The sequence below is a fragment of the Sardina pilchardus genome, chromosome 12, assembly GCF_963854185.1.
Source record: "Sardina pilchardus chromosome 12, fSarPil1.1, whole genome shotgun sequence".
Classification (NCBI taxonomy): Eukaryota; Metazoa; Chordata; class Actinopteri; order Clupeiformes; family Clupeidae; genus Sardina; species Sardina pilchardus.
The window spans coordinates 6845193-6865787 of NC_085005.1; the positions used below are offsets into that span (position 1 = coordinate 6845193).

Consider the following 20595-nt stretch of genomic DNA (forward strand, 5'->3'; position numbering starts at 1 on the left):
AAGTCCCTCACAAAGGTCTATGAGCTGTCTTTAGATCTGCTTTTTGTCCTACAAATATTTACGTCACTGATATTAGACTGAGTGACCTGAACTTGTTCTGTACAGTTACAGCTTCCAGTTATTCCCACATCACGTTTTCAGAAATGTGAACCTCTTTGCTGGAACTGAAAAACATGTGTATTATCATACTTCCTCTCAGAGTCTTAGAAAAAAATCTGGCATTGAACATAAACATTTGTGTAAAAAATTGCCCCACAACTTTGAAGCAAGAATGATGGAGGTAAGTTACATTTACTTATTGAAAATGCAACATTTTTGTTGAAAAATAATTGTTTACAAGAACAGAATTTCTCACCCCAAACTTTAATCGTTGTTCATTCCTTCTAACTCTCCTCTTCAGTCAGTAGACTACGCAAAAGCAATCAAGAAGGAAATGAGTTTGAGGCTGGATGTATGTAATGTGCTTACTTCAAATAGATCTGTTATCTTGGGCTCTACTAATAATGTCAATGTGACCCTGTATTCACCATTCACATAGCCAACCTTCCAAAGAGATGGAGCAATCATTTAGCATTTGCACAGCCCACTGAAAACCCATTTGTCACTGAAATGTACAAAATCTATGCATATTTTCTTTTAGTTTTTATCCAGCTAAGTGTCTGACATTTGTACAGACAGAGTCTTGATCTGCAGGCTCTCCATCCCTCCAGTCTGGTTCATCCAGTGAGGAGCTGACATAAAAGTGCAGCTCTGGACAAAATAAAGAAACCACTGCACATTTTTCTGATGTCATCCTACGGTTGCAATGCAGAGTGAAATTCAAATTGGTTGATGGTCATATTGAAAACAGTAGGCCTATGACCGTAAACTCATTCGGATGTTGCTCAAATGTCCAGCAGCCGTAGGTTGTCATCAGAACAATGTACAGTGGTCTCTTCATTTATTAGAGAACTGTATTTATTATCCCCAGTTATTCACATCTACTTTGGAAATGTTGAGGATGTCATCTCTATTAAGCCAATAAACATGAAACGTCCAGGTTAGTCAGAAGTTAGGATTTACGTAGGAGTTTGGACCATGACAGAGACATTGTAAACATAGCCTGTAGGCCTAAACTGTATTTAGACTAGTCCTGAAGCCAAAGCTGCCATTCAGGACCATCTGAGGGACATAAGTCGCATAGTGATTTTTGACAAGGTATACAGCTTAATGTACACCCTACATTAAGTAAGTAATAGCATTGCATAGCTTTGTGTGTGTTATGTCTATACTTAGGGGATATATACAGGTGAATAGGCTAGTAAAAAGCTTAACTAATAGATACCTCCACAAAACTTCCACAGCTGGTTATTTACGTTAGGCCTATGTCAACATTTTTTGTATTAGACATTTTCAGAAATATTATGTATAAATGTATATTAATCAAAATGTAAATTAATTAGGCCTAAGCAGAATAGAAGAATTATGAACCTGACATCATCCAGTGTTAAGGTGTCTGTAGCCTACTTAAAAAGTATGTACATCACTGCATTTTAATTGGATAATGGCTCATTTACAAATAGGCTACACATAACATTTCAGAAAATCTGCAATCCAAATAAATATTGACTTATTGTACATAATCAACTGTTTTGTAGGAACAAGTTTTATAGGATATTCCATAGACATGCAATGCACATAAATTATAAAACAACCCAATGCCATGCTATCACACATTTTCTAATTCTTTGGTGATATACCTTTCATCACTGTAAGACAGGTCTGACTCAAGGTCCGGAACGTTCTTTTATGGTAGTTGTACATTACGGTGCGTTTTTCTGGCAGTACACACTTCCGGTATTCCAATCAATTCATTTATGTAGCAACTGTGTTCAAATCATAGGTTAATCTACGGAAGCATATGTTAGTCTGGCATTGCCAGTTGATTTAATTACAATGCAATTTATGTTTCTATGAAATAAAGTATACACTTTACATTGAAATATGTCGATTTCAATGGAAAGTCAACTTCAGTCCATCTTCGAGGATGTTGTGGTACGTCCCCTATTCAATTTCTAGCAAGAAGCTAACTAGCAAGCTGCGATGGCAAGTTGAATCGAGCCATAATGGGTACTTTGTTAACTCACCATAGATTTGATTGTGGCAATTCATTATTCTTCTGAATATTCAGTTCAATTCAATGCAGTGTTTTCTTATTTAATACAGTGCTACACGAAGAAGCATATCGCAACAGTTGCAAGCTGCAATGCTACATGAATCATATCGCAACAGTTGCAATTTGCTTTTTCCTGCTATCAATAAATCGTAACTAAAAGCCGATGATGATTTGTGAACAGCTATTCCTTACGCGATCCCTATAATATTTTATTACATTTTAAGAAGTCTAATATTAGCAGTTTTAAGGCACATTACGTTGACGCTAACCTTGCAACCCAAGCTATGTTTATTCCTCTCTTTTACGGGTGAAAATGGTTAATTGTGTTCTCTCCTCAGAAAACCGAGGTCATAGAGGAGGCATTTGCTGGGTAAGACCAGCATCATATTAATACAGAGTGTTTACAACAATTTACAGATGGCTAGTACATCTACAGTATATCAAGTGCTGCAATGTAAATAGTTATGTATTCTACTACTCTGTCTTTGTGCACAGGATGTTCATGGACACAGCTGAGTCAGAACGGATGAAGTTGATCAGCTGTTTAGGTGCTTTCAGACAGTACTGGGGCACTCTGCCACAGGTAAGAGGCTATGTCCTACACAGCTGTCATAAATGGTAATTATGTTAATCATCATAAATAGAGCTACTCTTTGGGTGAACAGCATATGTGTGTAAAGATAGTTCGGACACACTTTGTAATATGACTACATGTATGCCCCACTGTATTACAGGAGTCCCATGAGCAGTGTGTTAAGTGGATTGTCCGGTTCATCCATGGACAGCACAGTCCCAAGCGCATCTCTTTCCTCTATGACTGTTTGGCCATGGCTGTTGAGACCAGCCTCTTGACTCCGAGGTGTGTTTTGTGACCTAAAGCTATTTTATGAAGTCCTTACAAGTACCCTGTTTGTTCTTTTGAAACGAGTGGTCATACGTTGCACCTTACCATTAAAAGAAATCTTTGCCAACAAAAGTAAAATAGAATCCTCACAACTGAGAACTGGCTGTGGAGACCATGTCAATAGATCCAGAATGGTTTAGCTGTTTAACTACACAGGTCAAAGTCACAGAATGCTCAGTGCCACAGTGTGTGTTTGATGATGATAGACATTTGACATTTTGGTCTGTGGTGGCATGATGAATTAGTTTTTGTCTGACCTGCTCTCTTTTTGTCTCCGTGTGGTTTGCAGAATGGTTTGCCAGGCGCTGATAAACTCCGAGAGCCTAGAGTGGGAGAGAACCCAGCTGTGGGCTCTGACCTTCCGACTCTTCCGCAAAATCATTGGAGGAGTGGATTACAAGGCAAGAAACTGTTTGCACCCCACTCCCCTCCAACAATATCATGGATGAAGTTCCGTACAAGTACAAGTACTTTTACTAACTGAATCTATAGTCTGAGTTTCATGTAATAGCAGCTAAGTGGCCGCGTAAGGCAATATGTGATGGAATATTGAGAGGATAAGATGGCTGCCGCTAATTGACTCCATTCACATACAAGAGTGGGAAATTGAGCCCAGCTGCAGCTACAGTTGCACTGTACATGTCACTTATCTGAGGTAGTGATGCTGGCATCTCTTTTAACAGGGTGTAAGAGATTTACTGAAGACCGTTTTGGACAAAATCCAGACCATTCCCAACGTCGTCAGTTCAGCCGTGGTCCAGCAGCTGCTGGCCGTTCGAGAGGTATTTCACAGAAGAGCACTAATGTAGACAATCACATTGGAGACTGCACCGTCACCTTGGAGAAGCTTCACACAGTATGTGAAATGAGTAATCTTGTAATGTAGTATGCTCTGTTTGCTTGCAGGTGGTTGAGTACATACTCGACAGGAATGCCTGTCTCCTGCCAGCTTACCTTGCTGTGACCGAGATCAGGAAGCTTTATCCAGAGGGGGCGCTATCACACTGGGTATGTGTAAACAGTGCCTGAGGGTGACATTTTGTCACTGTCAGAGATTTTGGCTCTTGGTCCAAAAAAGATCTCCAAAAGTGCTGGTGCATTGTTGCACTGAGAACATTGGCGTTTATTTCTAGCGTAACTCCTCTTCTTTGTCTCCGTGGCTGTTTTTAGCTCCTCGGTAGCCTGATTTCAGACTTTGTGGACAGTTTCCGTCCCACTGCAAGGATCAACTCCATCTGTGGTAAGGCTACTAGTCTGTATCTCCCCTTCACACATAGACCTGCACTAGTCGACTCTGTGTACTGAGGACTTGTTTTGACTCTTTGGGTGGTGGTAAATGAATGTAGTGGCTAGCGTGCAGTAGCCTGAAACTTGTCTGTTCAATTCCTGGCTTCCACCATTGTGTCCTTGAGCAAGGCACTTAACAGTCACTTTGGACAAAAAAAGTGTCTGCTTAATGTAATGTAATGTAATGTAATGTATGTTTGTCTCATAGGGAGATGCAGTCTTCTTCCTGTGGTTAACAACTCTGGGGCCATCTGTAATTCCTGGAAGTTGGACCCCACCACTCTACGCTTCCCTCTCAAAGGCATGCTGCCCTATGATAAGGTAAATGGGTCCAGGCTGTCTTGTAAGAGTCATTTGAAGAGGGTGTGAAGGGGTTTCCCAATCGGTTGTACTTCCTTGTCAGATGGTTAGGCTGACGGCTACGGTCTGTGATTGTGTATGGGAAATGCTTGGAATGTGAGACCGATCCTTATCTAATGTCTGTTTATTATGTATGTGCATTTCTTCCTCGTACTTCTCTCTCTCACACCTTTTGTTCTTCCTCTTTCTCTCTCTCTCTCTGTCGGTTTATTGCAGGACCTGTTTGATCCTCAGACAGGACTCCTACGCTATGTTCTGGAACAGCCCTACTCCCGTGACATGGTCTGCAACATGTTAGGGCTCAACAAGCAGGTACTGCACCGTTGTCCTTCCATTTCCTCCCTCCCTGATCCCCCCCCCCACACCTCCACACCTCCCTCTCCCCTCCAGTCTGTCTGTGCTCTCTCTCTCTCTCTGCTGTTTCGTAGCAGTCTGAAGTTGTGAAAAGGTATGGTACACAAGAGAGAGAGACAGACAGAGAAGAGAGAGAGAGAAGAGAGAAAGAGAGAGAGATGGAGCACAAAGATAAGACAGGAGATAAGTTAAGAGGGAGTTTTGCTTGATGTGTCCTGAGTAGTGGCATCTCAGCAGTAGTGACCTACCTGCACTACACCGAGAGCAGGCACGACCTCTTTGGCTTAGTCCAGGGGTTCCCAACCTTTTTTTGGCAGTTGACCCTATTTTGATGTGACAAACCATTGGTGACCCCAATCGTTCACAACATAGAGAGTGAGTGCATCTCATCTCTGCTGTAACATCCAGTTGAGAGTGATATATTTTTGTGCGTTTGACTAACTAGCCTGGTTATTTTGCTACTTTGTTTGGAACATTGAGTAAGCATGATGATCTCATGCGGTATGTCTTAAGTTTATTTTTGCATAGCTAGATTGTAATGAAGGGTCCGATTAGTTGCTTAACTTGGTTATCATAGAGGTTTTCATATTTGTTTATGTCACATGTGTATTTTTTTTATGCAATGTACTGGTCAATTGGAAGATATCTCAGCCAACCCCATTTGAATGTCAACAGATGGGTTCCCGACCCCAAGGTTGGGATTGGGAAACAATGGCTTAGTCTTTTTATTATTGTTGTTATTATTATTATTATTATTATTATTTTAGTTTAGAATTAACAAATGAGCCCATGGGGCCATAGTCTGGACACACCATGCCACATTACCCAGTGCACACTGTAGTAATCCCCTGCTCTCTCTGTTAGGCTGCTACTGTAAGATCCCAGGGTGTGTGTGTGTGTGTGTGTGTGTGTGTGTGTGTGTGTGTGTGTGTGTGTGTTTGTTTGTGGCGATTGCTTTTAGACTGCATGGGAGGCACAGCTTCCCATCCATTTGGTAGATATTTATTTAGATGTTTGTCAGTATTAATCCTTGTTCTTGGTTCAAATGAATGAAACATTTTAGATATGTTGTGAACATACAGTCAATGGAACCCATAGGGTTAGGGTTAGACTTCAAGCCTGGTGGGGTTTCCCTGGGGGGTCTGAATGTGTTTTGCTCTGATGAAAATATGGAAAGATGGATTGGACAATAATCCTTTGAATTAGTTTGATTTGTAAAGCTCAGAATCATAGCGTCTCTGAACCCAGATGGGAAGATTTGAGAAGTTGCATGGCAGTTTGATTAACTGCAATATCAATGTGATGGGTATGTGGCAGACAGTCAGTTGTCTGTTTTTTCATATTTACTGTGCAGCTTTAAAAAACCTTTTACCGAAAATCTGATCAGCTGTGCTTCCCTTGTGTTTAAAAGCACCAGCCGCCACTGTGTGTGCGTGTGTGCGTGTGTGCGTGTGTCTGTTAAGGTGGCTGACAGAATGCACTGACCTCTGTGTGTGTGCGTCTGTGTGTGTGTGTGTGTGCATGCTTGCGTGCGTGTGTGTGTCTGTTATGATGGCTGACAGAATGCACTGACCTGTGTGCGTGTGTGGAGGAACTCGCACAGTCCTGCCTGTCTGTCGCCCTCTCTCGTTTCTGTCTCAGGAGTTTGGCTTGACTTCGACTTGGAGTGATTTTGATTGATGTGACTGACAGGGGGAACTTGGGAGCTGGCCCTCCTAGTCACTGTTTTTTTTGTCTTTTTTTCTTTTTCTTTTTCTTTCTTGTTTTCTTTCCTTTTTATTTTGTGTTCTGTCCTGTCTTGGTCCTGCCTTCCTCCCCGACCCCTCTCTTCCTCCCTCTCTTCCTCCTCTCCTCCTCCTCTCCTCTTCTTCCCCCTCCTTACGCCCCATCCTCCACTGCTCTAGACCTTGAACATTGCTCAGGTATGTTCACAATCTTCCTGTTGTATTGTGACTAACCAGACAAATGGAAGCTCTTTCTATATCTCTCTCTATATATATATATATATTCTTTTTTTTTTATCCATCCATTTATTTTTGTAGACCAAATGATTTTCCGTCTAGTCTGTGATTTTAAAAGAAAGAAAGAAAGAAAGAAAGAGAAAAAAAGATTAAAGGCAAGAAAAGAAACGAGAACAAACCACATCATAGGGCTTGAAATTACCTTTTGCAATTACCAACAGGGTGCCATTAGGGCTTTTTTCAGGGCTTATATAGCTATACCCACACTGAGCTGGAGACCATGGTTATCATTATAATCCACCCGTTTCTATGAGAAGGGCCTTTATGGTATTTATCTAATCTTATTTGGGGGAGAAAAGGGACATTGCTACACGTGGTGATTTAAGTTAGCAGGGGACCAGTCTTTGTAAGATGCATACTGCATTAGTCGATGCTCTCGTTAGTCGAGTAAATCGACTGCCTATTTCGATCCTCTCTCTTCTCTGTTCCACTCCTGTTTATTGCTCTTCAGACCTCTCCTGCATCTCTCAGGCTGTTTTTATTTTTTTTAACAATCTTAATTCAGTTGTCATGAACTCACTGAAGTTCTCACTTCAGCTTTTGAGGTTTGGGCTTCAGGTAAATCGCACAGCCCTCTCAAGGAACAAGGAAGAGTTTTACGCAGTCCTTGTCACGGTGACACATTGTATGCAAATCAGGCTGTAAAAAATGGTTATCTAATCAGAGAGAGTGCGAGGAACAAGATTTCAGATGTCCTCATTCTAGCACTATGGTGGCTGCAACTCTCAGCAGTACAGTAATTTCCCACATATAAGCCGCATTGTGTATAAGCCGCAGGGGAGTGTTTTATCTAAGTTAAAAGATACAAAACCATATTAATACCATATTAACTGCGCCCGTGTGTTAACCACATACAGTGAGGAGAAAATGTATTTGATACCATGCTAAAGTTGCCTAAAAAGAGGAATATAAAATCGTCATTTGACAATTGATCTTAATGTCTTAATTCAAAAATTGAGTAAAAATAAAACCGCTAAGTACGCCAATTTTCTTTGTGATGGAAGAATGTTTCGTAAATAAATAAATGTTCTTCCTAAATGCTAGGGGGAAGTAAGTATTTGACCCCCAATGTAACCCTATGGGAATTCAACACATAGGGTTAACATAGGGGCGGGCAGATTTTTATTTTTTAAGGCCAGCTATTTTATGGATTCAGGATATTATGCATCCTGATAAAGTTCCCTTGGCCGTTGGAATTAAGATAGCCCCACATCATTACATACCCTTTACCATAGCTAGAGATTGGCATGGTGCTTTTTCCAGTAGGCCTATTAGCCTGTTTGATGCTCATTGAGCTCAATGCAAATCAAACAGGCTAATAGGCCTACTGGAAAAAGCACCATGCCAATCTCTAGCTATGGTGAAGGGTATGTGATGATGTGGGGCTATTTTAATTTCAAAGGCCAAGGGAAATTTATCGGGATGCATAATATCCTAGATCCATGAAATAGCTGGCCTTTAAAAATAAAAATCTGCCTGCCCCTATGTTAACCCTATGTGTTAAATTCCCATAGGGTTACATAGGGGGTCAAATACTTCCTTCCCCTAGCATTTAAGGAAAACATTTATCTATTTACGATACATTCTTCAATCACAAAGAAAATTGGTGTCCTTGGCGGTTTGATTTGTACTAATTTTTTGAGTTAAGGCATTAAGATCAATTGTCAAATGATGATTTTATATTCCTGTTTTAGCAGGGTATCAAATACATGTGCTCCTCACTGTATCTGAAGAAATTTTGCAAAATCAATGTATAAGCCACGGCTTATAGTCGGGAAATTACGGTAGATAGTAGCTGCATTTGTCTGTTGTTGTTGCCTTGCAGTTGCACAAATGTGCTCTACTGTAAAGGGTTAAGGCCCCTTGATGTGAGTTACTCATAGCTTACCGAGTGGTGAGGGGCCATGTGAGTGTTGGTGACGGGTATCTTACCATGTTGTTATAAGAGTAAGGATAGCTAGCATAGGTTTAAAAAAGCGTCTGTCTTAGATTATTAACACCTGAATATTGTTTTTGATGTCGCAAAGGTTAACATCTTTGTGGATAGAGGTCACAGATCGTATATATGTGAACATTCACATTTGTACACTGTCAATTTTTTGATCATGCACAGTTGACACAAATTTCACCAAAAGTGCCAAATTGATTTCATTGGAAATATTTTTGGCAGTTATGCACAATTGTCATCGTACCAAAACTCATAATTGGCTCACAATTTAGAGCACACTGGTCATTTGACATGCTAAAAAGCGTACCTGAGAATGAGAATGCCATGTTAATTTCAAGCCCTGATCAGCTGCATGCCTTATTGTAGTGTGTGTGTGTGTGTGTGTGTGTGTGTTTAGTCTCGTGTGTATGTTCTATGTGTTTGTGTGTATGTGTGTGTTTAGACATTGTGATGTGATCCATGGTTTCCTTTATGCTCCCTTGAAACCTTTGACATTGCCCCCCCCTACCCACCTTCCCCCCTCATCCATCCAATCACCTCCTCTTGACCTCATTGCAGCACCCAGCTTCGGTCAGACCCAATACTAGACTCTGATTGGCCTAGTCAGACCCAATACTAGACTCTGATTGGCCCTCCCCCCCACCCCCCACAAGCCTCTTGAGATCCTATAATGTTGATGAAACCCCACTGCATCAGAATGACTCACCAGGCTCCTGTCCTGTGCTTTGCGATGTTCGGCCTGAGCCCAGGACTCTTCCCCTGTAGCATTGCTAGCCTAGCCCGCAGATCCAGCATCTCAATGGCTGCTTTATGGGTGCTGATTGGGCGAAGGACATGCCTGATGCGGTTGATTTCGGCTGAAATTTGGCAGCCAATCTGACCGCTGCTCGAGCACGGAGCTTGGACACTTCCAAGGGACTGATGCATTCCAGACTGCCAGCTGTGATCTGATGTGTGTGTGTGTGTGCGTGTGTGTGTGTGTGTGTGTGTGTGTGTGTGTGTGTGTGTGTGTGTGTGTGCGTGTGTGAATATACACTGTCCCAGCATGACATCACCTCGTTAGAGGAAGCTGCAGTGTATCTGTTTCCCAACCAAAAGTGCACTGGCCTGATTTAGCCCCATTCTGATTGGAAATGGCCACAAGAGTCATTAGCCTCAGTGCCTGATACTGAAACACCACGACGCGGTCGTCTTTGACACTGTGTCGGTTTTCAATACAAATGTAGGGGCACTGTGTGTGCCCTTTGACCTTTTTTGCCAGGTGAGTATGTAGAGTGGACAGGTCAGCGATACAGTGCAGCTTCCTACAGATCAGGGCTTCTGTAGGCAGTGGTACAGTCCTCCATGTCATACCCTGTTGTATATATTGTGTGTGTGTGTGTGTGTGTGTGTGTTTTTCTTTTTGTGCGTTTGTGATGTATACTCCTTTGTGTACTTTTGCGTGCCAAGAGCCGAGCATCATCAACAACGTGTGACGTTTGAATGTCATTCTGTGGTGTGGGCTTGCTGATGGGTTGATTGGCGTGGTTGGCGTGTTTTGTCAGTGCTCTGTCCGTCCAGATGGCCACAGTTGCCGCGTGTACCAGGCCCCCCCAAATAAAGAAGCAGATACTCTGCGTATCCGTCCAAGTGCAGTGAAACTTGCACAGCCAAAACCACACTGGGCCACTGTGTAAGACTCACGGACTACTTGGAAGCTTCCTGTTCTCAACAGATGGTGCTCTTAAACACCGTCCTCCCCTCGGGTGACGGCAGTTTAGCTGCCTCTAAAACGGGACATAAAAATGCTACCACAGTGCCCCCCTGTGGATCATTTCGACACAACATTGGCCTTCCAATCTCAGAAGCCCCAGGCATTAGCTACTTACACAAAACACTGTTTGTGTGTCTGGCTGGTGCTTTAAGTACCCTATATTGTCAAAAAAGCTAAAAGGCAGGGAGAGTGCTGTAATATGGATTGTATGTATGTACTGTATGTATCTATGTATGTATGTGTATGTATATTGTCTTTGTGTGTGTCAATGGATGTGCCAACACGGAAACGTTTTGACCATTGAGCTCCATGTCTTTTTTGGGGCTAAACACCCCCCCACCCTTACCCCACCCTCCCCACCCCCATCAACCCCTCCTCCTCCACCCCGCCACCCCCCTCCCCCCCTCCTTTCCTCCTCCAGCACAAGCAGCGCTGCCCGGTGCTGGAGGACCAGCTGGTGGACCTGGTGGTGTACGCCATGGAGCGCTCGGAGACGGAGGAGCAGTTTGACGACGGCGGCACCAGCCAGCTGCTGTGGCAGCACCTGTCCAGCCAGCTCATCTTCTTTGTGCTCTTCCAGTTCGCCAGCTTCCCGCACATGGTGCTCTCGCTGCACCAGAAGGTACCGCTCGCCGCACACACACACACACACACACACACACACACATAGACACAGACACATAGACACACACGTGCACATAGACACACACACACACACACACACACACACACACACACACACACACAGACACATAGACACAGACACATAGACACACACGTGCACACAGACACACACACACACACACAGACACATAGACACACACACACGTGCACTTAGACACACACGCACACACACACACACTCACACACACACACTCACACACACACACTCACACACACACACACACACATACACTTAGAGACATGCCTTAGCTTGCACAAATACATATTGGACACATGGGTTTAAACTCATGTATGTGCATTCTGTTTTTGTTTTCACACACACACACACACACACACACACACACACATACACACACACACACACACATACACACACACACACACACACACACACACACACACACACACACAGACACTGACATGTGTAAAATATGAATAACCACAAACCCACAGGCTTTCAAGTGATTTGTGATTATGTAAACTGTACACTGTCGCTGTACACACAGATGCATACGCATTCTTAGACGTATACATACATTTTTGCACATAAGATCAGCACACATTCACAGAATCCGAAGATAATGATACATGCATCACAATTGATCACTGACGCACATATATAGATCATCCTCATGCATACATTAAAGCGTATGCTCCTCAGTGCATATTCTACAACAGATGACGGTCTGTTAACGTTAGTCACCGGGCTAGTCAGCCAATGGGTCCCATGGGAGTCTTGTGAAGTTAATGTTCTATTTGTCATGCCTTTTCTGAGATGTCGTAAAAGCATACTAATATATGCAGTCTGTGACAGCTAACCCCATGGGAGGCAATTACTACACTATAAAAAATTGTAACTAGAAACAGGTTTTAAACATGGTGTGTGTGTGTGTGTGTGTGTGTGTGTGTGTGTGTGTGTGTGTGTGTGTGTGTGTGTGTGTGTGTGTGTGTGTGTGTGTGTGTGTGTGTGTGTGTGTGTGTGTGTGTGTGTCTTCAGCTGGCAGGCAGAGATCTCATCAAAGGCAGAGACCACCTAATGTGGGTGCTGCTGCAGTTTATCTCCGGAAGCATCCAGAAGAACGCTCTGGCCGACTTCCTGCCCGTGATGAAGCTCTTTGACCTGCTCTACCCCGAGAAGGAGGTAAACAACAACACAATCAATCACAACAACAAGCGTCTTCTACACACGACTCTTAAGGAGAACGCCAATAGACGGCGACATTCGTATCTATCGATTTGACGCTCAAAAGATCCAATTTTTGAAACTTTGCCGTTGATGCGTGACAGACACCACCAGCGGGCTTTGCCTAGTGGCACTGTCAGTGGGCGTTGGCCTTTACAGTTCACACAAAGGACAGCATACTTAATCTCAAAGCACACAGTTGCCTGTAAGTGGAGTAAGTCTGTGTGTATATGTGTGTGTGTGTGTGTGGGGGGGGGGGTCAATGAAGATGCGTGCTAAGTGCGCCTTTCGCTGCCGGTTTGTGTGGACTTAACTTAACGACTTAACCGACCGACAATCTGTGTGTTGATTGCTCATGACTTAAGTGGATTTGTACAAATATGGCGTTTGGAGAAACGGTACAGCCGAGTGGTGAAAGCAGCTTTGTCTGCGTGTGTGTGGAGAACAGTCACGGCATTGTCATTGCCAGAAGTGTGCTCTTGTCACTGGGAGACCACACTGTTTGTCTAAGGTGGACTAACCGCATAGAGAGTGTGCCTACAGATTACACTTGACTGCATAGCTAGTGCTAGCATGATCCCTGCCACTGATTTGGCCACAGCAAACCAAAGCCACTCAGTCACATAGACAAAGAATGTGCCCATTAACAACAAATTCTTTCTTTTTTTTTTTAATCGTTGAATCTGATCTGATCTGAATCTGCTTAATTGTTGTAGATATCAATCTACTCAACTCTGGCCTGCCCACTTTAGGGATCCTTGAATTTCCCCTTGGGGATCAATAAAGTATCTATCTATCTATCTATCTATCTATCAATCATATAAAATGGGAAGTAGCTCAAGGTGGGCATGCAGGTACACACACACACACACACACACACACACACACACACACACACAGACGCACAGACGCACAGACGCACAGACGCACAGACGCACAGACGCACAGACGCACAGACGCAGTGCTTTTGGGCTTCTCAGGTGTGTACTGTCCGACCTGAAGGTGAAGGCGCAGAGGCCATTAGAGTTAGAGTAGTGTGTGTGTGTGTGTGTGTGTGTGTGTGTGTGTGTGTGTGTGTGTGTGTGTGTGTGTGTGTGTGTGTGTGTGTGTGTGTGTGTGTGTGTGTGTGTGTGTGTGTGTGTGTGTGTGTGTGTGTGTGTGTGTGTGTGTGTGTGTGTGTGTGGAGAGGTCATTAGAGGTGTGTGCTGTCCGCCTCCTGAGGCGCTCTCCACCCTCACTAACAGGCTGTCAGGAAGCTCCTCGTTAGGGTGCTGTCTTGTGGTCACACATACACACACACACACACACACATGCTACCCCTCTGTTTATCTCTCCCACTTTCTCTTTCTCTCAGTTTCTCCCTCTCTGTTACTCTTTCTCTCTCCCTCTTTCTGACTAATTCTATTCATCAGTGTCCTACTCCTCTCTCCCCTGCTCTGTCATGTTTCCCTGTGATGTGTCGTCTTCCCCCTCTCCCCTTTTCCCCTCCTTTGTCGCCCTCTCTTTGTTTTTCCTATATTTTCCCTATCCTTTCTCTCTGTTTCTCTTGGTCTTGGTCTCTCTCTCTCTCTCTCTCTCTGCCTCTGGACATGTCTTGTAGTCTCTGCCAATCAGCTGTTCCACGTCCCTGCCTCCCTCTCATTCCTCTTTCTCACTCTCTCTTTGTTTATTTGTTTGTTTCTATCTTTTTTCTCTCTCTCTGTGTCCCTCCCTCTTTTCCTCCCTCCAAATAACTCCCTTCCCTAATTGCTCATTAGCGTGTTAAACAGGCAGTCTGAGAGTTCCAGATACAACCACACACACACACACACACACACACACACACACACACACTCTCCACATCCTCAGCTTCCTGCAGAGGGACGGGCCCCCAGAGCCGACCCCACGGCCCCTGGCTCCCCAGCATCAGTGCACTGGGACCAGATCTGGCTCCAAATGATCCGCTCCAAATCTAATCTTTATCTTGGACACTGGCCACTAGCACCAGGCGGTGGGGGTTGGGGGGGAGTTAACACTATTAATTAAGGGAGAGTGCAGGACAGAGACATTAGTGTGATACTAATGAGAGTGTGATTTGAAAGTATTAGTGTAATATTACTCTGAACAGCATGTAGATTGAAGCACAGGTTAAAGGCTAACTGCTACATTCTTAAAATCACTGTGTTGTCCCTGTCTGGACATTGACATTTGTTAAAGAAGGATAACACAAGTTGTGTGAATAACAGAAGTTGTGTTATTTTCCAAGTCATTTGTTGTGAGAGTGTGCGCAATATAACAAAAGCAAAGTGTTAGAAACAACAGAAATTGTACTGTTCCTATCTGGACATAGATATGTGTTAAAAACAACACAAGTTGTGTTATTTTCAACATGTTCGTTTTAAGAGTGTAGACATATGTAAAATATATGAAGAACAGCTGTTTTAATCTTCATTATATATACCGGTAGTCGTAATAATGAACATGCTAATATCCTAGTATTGCAGCACTGGGAAAGTAAGTTGGTTTACAGCCACTCCAGTCTTAGTTCAATCAACGTGCAGAAAGTGCATGCATCCTCCTATTTTTGCTATGTCTCTCAATGACAGTTGTAGATGTACTTAGGAATGAAATGGTGTACCGCAGTGCCAGTTGGCAAATGCCAGATTGTAGATTGTCTGTGGAAAGACTGTACTACACCTGCTAATGGATCAGCGTGCAACGTTGGAGCCTGCTGGGTCGTTAGAGATTTGGATTTAATTAAAATTTGAGGAACACACCAAATTGGCTATATCTTGGAGAGGATTAGTCTGAAATGAGAAAACCATTGCAAGGTATCTCAAGACTGATATGTGCACACCAACAAAGGCAAACAGTTTTCTGTTTCCATTGAGTTCTCGGCAAGCGTTTCTGAATACTTGCAGATGTCTGAGGTGGTAGTTCTCCACAAACATACAGTGGAGCTGCCTGGACATGAGCTGGACGAAATGTTACCATAACACAGTGGAATGTTTACACCAAATCGTTCCAATTGAACTGTTCAGAGAAAACATGCTTGCTGTGAATCTACGACACTGTTTGCCGAATTGAAACTCACCTCAGGCTGGGTTTACCCAGTCCAGAAGTGTGTGGAGATCCAGAGAAATGAGCTGAATTGCCACGGAATGAGCCAGTGTGAGTAGTCCGGTCCAGACCACTCACTCGTAGCATTAGAACTGTACAAGCACTCTGACAGGGAGGCCACAACGGGCACGTAACTGAAGCACTCTGTTCACGTAGCGTCTGCTGCAACAATTAGCCTCAGTTATGATCAATGAAACTGGCTACACCAGACGTGATCGTGTCGCATACGTCTTTTAAAACCTTTTATCTTGGATGTAGTGTAGCCGTGGCGTGAGTGTGTACCCCCCCCTGCCCCGTTCCCATCCTCCTGTGGAACTAAACTGGCCTGAAGAAATGAATTAACAAGGATATCTCAGCCAGTTATTGAATATGTGGCTAGAGTTGATTTGCACATCCAGTAAGGACTGATCTGTGGTCTGTCGTTACTGTTTCTTTACCCCTTTACCCTGCCCTGTGTCTCTTCTCTTTTGGCACTGGTCTCTGCAGAGGAGCATGAGCATGCGAGCCAAGTCATTTCATCAGGCGTTGCCAGACAATTTAATTTGAATTACGTGTGGGAGCAAATTGGATTAAAGTTTCTGGGAGCATGTAACAGTGTGTAGATCTCTCTTGTGATTTTTTTATCTTCGAGCACCTGTAAAAACTGTTGGATGTGCATGTCGTGCACCCTGCGTTTTCTCAGGATGTTGAGGAAAGCCTTCGCTCTAGACCTCTGCGGCTTGATTTTGAGTATGCTCCGAGGTTGCCTTCACAATTGTTCCGTGTAACCGGACCAAACCCGAGTGTTATTACTCTCCGCAGAGCCCTGACCCAGCTGTTCTCTGTTCACATTATGTTTTTGTTTGCGCAGCCGGGTCCGTTTATGTCATAAACACTGACTTCTGTTTACCAGTATTGCTTGGCAACGTTGCAAAAATGGCAGTTTATTTGAGGTTTATCCTGGTTTTGAACGGATTGCATTCAAACCGCACCAGAGTTGTAGCGAACTGTACCCCAGACCACTGTTTTCTAGCAGACTCTGGTCCGGTCGACTGCTTTCACAATATCAAAAATAACTGAACCATCGGTCCAAACAAACTTGGGTCTGGATTAATGGGTTTAGTGTGAATGCGCCCTGAGTATCTGAAGGACTCTGTTTTAGATGTTGCTCCATGGCACTGATAATCTCACCTGGGAAATGAAAGAGAACATTATGGTACGATAACGATACCTTGCTGTAACCTTGCCAGTAACCAAAGCACTGTTGTGTTGTAGTGTTGGATTGGATTGGATTCAAGTGCAGTGCACCCTATACTGACAGACAGTCTCTGCTTTTCCTCTCTCCCATTGCAGTGCATCCCTGTGCCGGACATCAACAAGCCCCAGTCCACGCACTCCTTTGCCATGACCTGCATCTGGATCCACCTCAACCGCAAGGCCCAGAGCGACAACTCCAAGCTGCAGATCCCCATTCCCCACTCACTGCGCCTGCACCACGAGTAAGAGGCTGCGTGTGTGTGTGCGTGTGCCTGTGCGTGTGCGTGCGCCTGTGCGTGTGCGTGCGCCTGTGCGTGTGCGTGCGCCTGTGCGTGTGCCTGTGTCTGTGTGTCCCAGCTGCGTCTCCAGATTCTGTCTGTGTTATACAAGCTGAGAACTCTGGTCAACTGTATCCTTTTCAGTGTAGTATATTTTGGGGCTTTTGCCTTAAATTGGATCGGACAGTGAAGAGCGACAGGGAAGTGAGTGAGAGAGAGGGAGGGAGAGGGAGGGAGAGATGGGGTGGGATCAGGAAGTGACCACAGGTTAGAGTCAAACCCGGGTCCTCGCGGGCATTTGGACCCTAATGTGATTGCTGTACAATTGACTGATCTGTAGTGATTTCTGAGACATCTCATATTGGATTGCATTTTTTTGTGTAGTTTCTATTTAAAGTATCAGAACACAATGAAGAAGTGGGATGAAACACTTTCCTTTGTTGTCTGCTTGGCAGCATATTTTTTAAGCGTTGGCATCCTACTCCTCAGTGTGACTAGAACTTCCTTATACCGCACCCAGTAGTTCATTATTGTTTACCTCCGTCAGGTATATGTTTTCATCGGGGACCGGCGATTGTTTGTTTGTTTGTCTGTTTGTCTGTCTATTTGTTGGCTAGATAACTCAAAAAGTAATGGATGGATTTCGATGAAATTTACAGGGAAGGTCGGACATTTTGGGAGTGATCCGTGATTCCGTCGGGATTCTGGAGGCATTTATGTATTTAGCTTAGTGGAGTAATGCCATGGTATAATGATTATTGCTTTAGATCAAAGATTTGTTTTTGCTAACAGTTCCTGTGTGTGTGTACGTGCGTGTGTGTGTCTGTATCTGTGTGCGTGTATCTGTGTGTCTGTCTCTGTGTGTCTGTCTCTCTGTGTGTGTGTGTGTGTGTGTGTGTGTGTGTGTGTGTGTGCGCGCAGATTCCTGCAGCAGAGCCTGCGCAACAAGAGCCTGCCCATGACGGACTACAAGATCGCGCTGCTGTGCAACGCCTACTCCACCAACTCCGAGTGCTTCACGCTGCCCATGGGCGTGCTGGTGGAGACCATCTATGGCAACGGCAGCGTGCGCATCCCCCTGCCCGGCACCAACTGCATGGCACAGGGCTCCGTCACGCCGCTGCCCATGAACCTGCTCGACTCGCTGACCGTGCACGCCAAGATGAGGTGGGTGGAGCGCTTAGATACACACACACGCACACACTCATATGCACACACACATATACACATACACACACACATGCTCACAGATACACACCCACACACACACGCACACATACATGCACTCGCACAGACGTGCACACAGACACACACACACACACACACACACACACACACACACACACACACACACACACACACACACATGCACGTATTTCAAGGGGAACTATGCAGGTTTTTTTTAGCTTAATTTACCTTAACTGTACAGCTTCAGAATCATTGGAATGTTTTTTTGTCTTTTTTTGGGTTGAATGGTGGCCGCTTCGTTTTCACCTACAGTAGCGTCTGTGAGTGGAGAGGCCGACCCTTGCCACTTTGGGCCGGCGGGCCGGTGCACTGACCAACAGTTGTCTCGTAGCCTCACGATCATGCTCATGAAAAGGCAGACTGACCGATTGAGGAGTGTTGTAAAATATACACGCTAAAGCTGAAGGGGAAGCTCTGCAGAGAAACCTGCAAGTGTAAAGCGGCAAAGATGTTGCCAAACCGGCATAGTTTCTCTTTAATGCACGCACATATGTTTTGTTGAGTGGGGTGTGTTGGCCCAGTATCCTAGAAGCCCACGAACTCGGTTGGATTCTCTGAGCTCATCATCCTCTAGAATAAGGTGGTAAGGTGCGCCAACTCAGCCCACACACACTCAGAGATGGAGAGAGAAAGATGGAGAGAGATGGAGAGAGAGAAAGATGGTGAAAGAGAGAGATGGAGACAGAGATATGGAGAGCACATTTTCTGCTTAGCTGCATGCATAAAACACTACGTTTGTTCTTGTGCCGTGTAGAGGGTCTCAAGATGGTACTCAGTCCCACCTCTAGTGCATATAATTAGATTAAACTGAACTGAGATGAAAATGGGAATGACAGCACAACGGCCAGGGTCATTCAGCAGGGGCTCTGGCAGAGGATTATGCAGCTGCAAGTGCATGACTCAGTGCAGAGGTGATTCTGCAGAACAATTGGGCTCCTTTGTAGGAACGCCTGGAGTGCTCACCTCCGGGGTGCAGGTTAATTACATGGCTTGATTGTAAACCACACTCGCTGAGAGGAATTATTTTAGTTTACAGCAGTGCAGATCTATCTCTGGCTTGCACCACTATAGCATAGAGGGAGAGGGAGAGGGAGAGGGAGAGGGAGAGGGAGAGGGATAGGGAGAGGGAGAGGGAGAGGGAGAGGGAGAGGGAGAGGGATAGGGAGAGGGAGAGGGAGAGAGATGGAGAGAGGGAGAGAGAGAATGACCAAAACATAATGTCAGACACAAACAATCCCCACTCACTGCAGCACTTTACATTCTTATATGTGTGTGTGTTGCATTCTGGGATTCCTGCTGTCGTTGTTGCCACGTCTCTACTGGTTGCTTTGGGGCCGTGAGGCAGTACGTAGAGCAACTGCAGACACTTGTCTTTAACAGCAGAGCACTTGAGACGGCTCCTAATGGCGCTCGACTCTTAGGCACCCACCTGGAATGGGCCAGTCATTGGCTAATTGCCCTGAGAGGGCTCCCGAATGAGTGCTTACCCCTCTGGTCAATGAGACCGCTTTAATGCTTAGCGCTAGTGTGTCTGTGTCTGTGTCTGTGTGTCTCTCTCTCTGTGTGTGTGTGTGTGTGTGTGTGTGTGTGTGTGTGTGTGTGTGTGTGTGTGTGTGTGTGTGTGTGTGTGTGTGTGTGTGTGTGTGTGTGTGTGTGTGTGTGTGTCTTTGTGTCTGTGTGTGTCTCTCTTTGTGTGTGTGTGTCTGTGTGTGTGTGTTTCTTGGAGCTGCTTCCTCGGTGTGCTGTGCTGTGCTGTGCTGAAAGCTAACAACAGACACACCAGCAGCCTCCGAGCCACAGGAGCAGGTGACTAACTCATCAGATCCGTCGGTAGAGTGTTCAGATCCAGCAGGAGACCACTGTGATATGAGGGGCAGTCATGCCAGGCACAGTCAAAAGTGTGCTGGTTTATTTATTGATGTATTATTATTATTATTTTTTTTTTTTTTAAGGCAACGTACTGACGAGGAGCCCACCAGGTTTTGTAAACGCTGCAGAGCAGGTGCCTCCACACGTTCTCGTTCTCTGTCTCTCTCTCTCTCTCTCTCTCTCTCTCTCTCTCCCCCCCCGCACATTATGTGAAGG

At 44.6% G+C, this 20595-nt stretch overlaps 1 protein-coding gene across 2 annotated transcripts in view; it reads left to right on the forward strand.

Moving 5' to 3' along the window:
• The first annotated feature begins 1849 nt into the window (after positions 1 to 1849).
• Positions 1850 to 20595, forward strand: part of med23 (mediator complex subunit 23) — a 56629-nt gene continuing 37883 nt past the window's right edge. The window contains exons 1-15 of one of the 2 annotated variants that reach the window (XM_062550675.1): positions 1850 to 2034; positions 2494 to 2525; positions 2651 to 2738; positions 2890 to 3014; positions 3349 to 3460; positions 3743 to 3841; positions 3966 to 4067; positions 4230 to 4299; positions 4555 to 4667; positions 4923 to 5018; positions 6965 to 6982; positions 11204 to 11404; positions 12464 to 12607; positions 17081 to 17226; positions 18184 to 18429. In XM_062550675.1, coding sequence (XP_062406659.1) covers positions 1984 to 2034; positions 2494 to 2525; positions 2651 to 2738; positions 2890 to 3014; positions 3349 to 3460; positions 3743 to 3841; positions 3966 to 4067; positions 4230 to 4299; positions 4555 to 4667; positions 4923 to 5018; positions 6965 to 6982; positions 11204 to 11404; positions 12464 to 12607; positions 17081 to 17226; positions 18184 to 18429 — 1643 coding nt within the window. In that variant the 5' untranslated portion in view covers positions 1850 to 1983. The remainder of the gene's footprint in view (positions 2035 to 2493; positions 2526 to 2650; positions 2739 to 2889; positions 3015 to 3348; positions 3461 to 3742; positions 3842 to 3965; positions 4068 to 4229; positions 4300 to 4554; positions 4668 to 4922; positions 5019 to 6964; positions 6983 to 11203; positions 11405 to 12463; positions 12608 to 17080; positions 17227 to 18183; positions 18430 to 20595) is intronic. The other variant, XM_062550676.1, reaches the window with a different exon arrangement.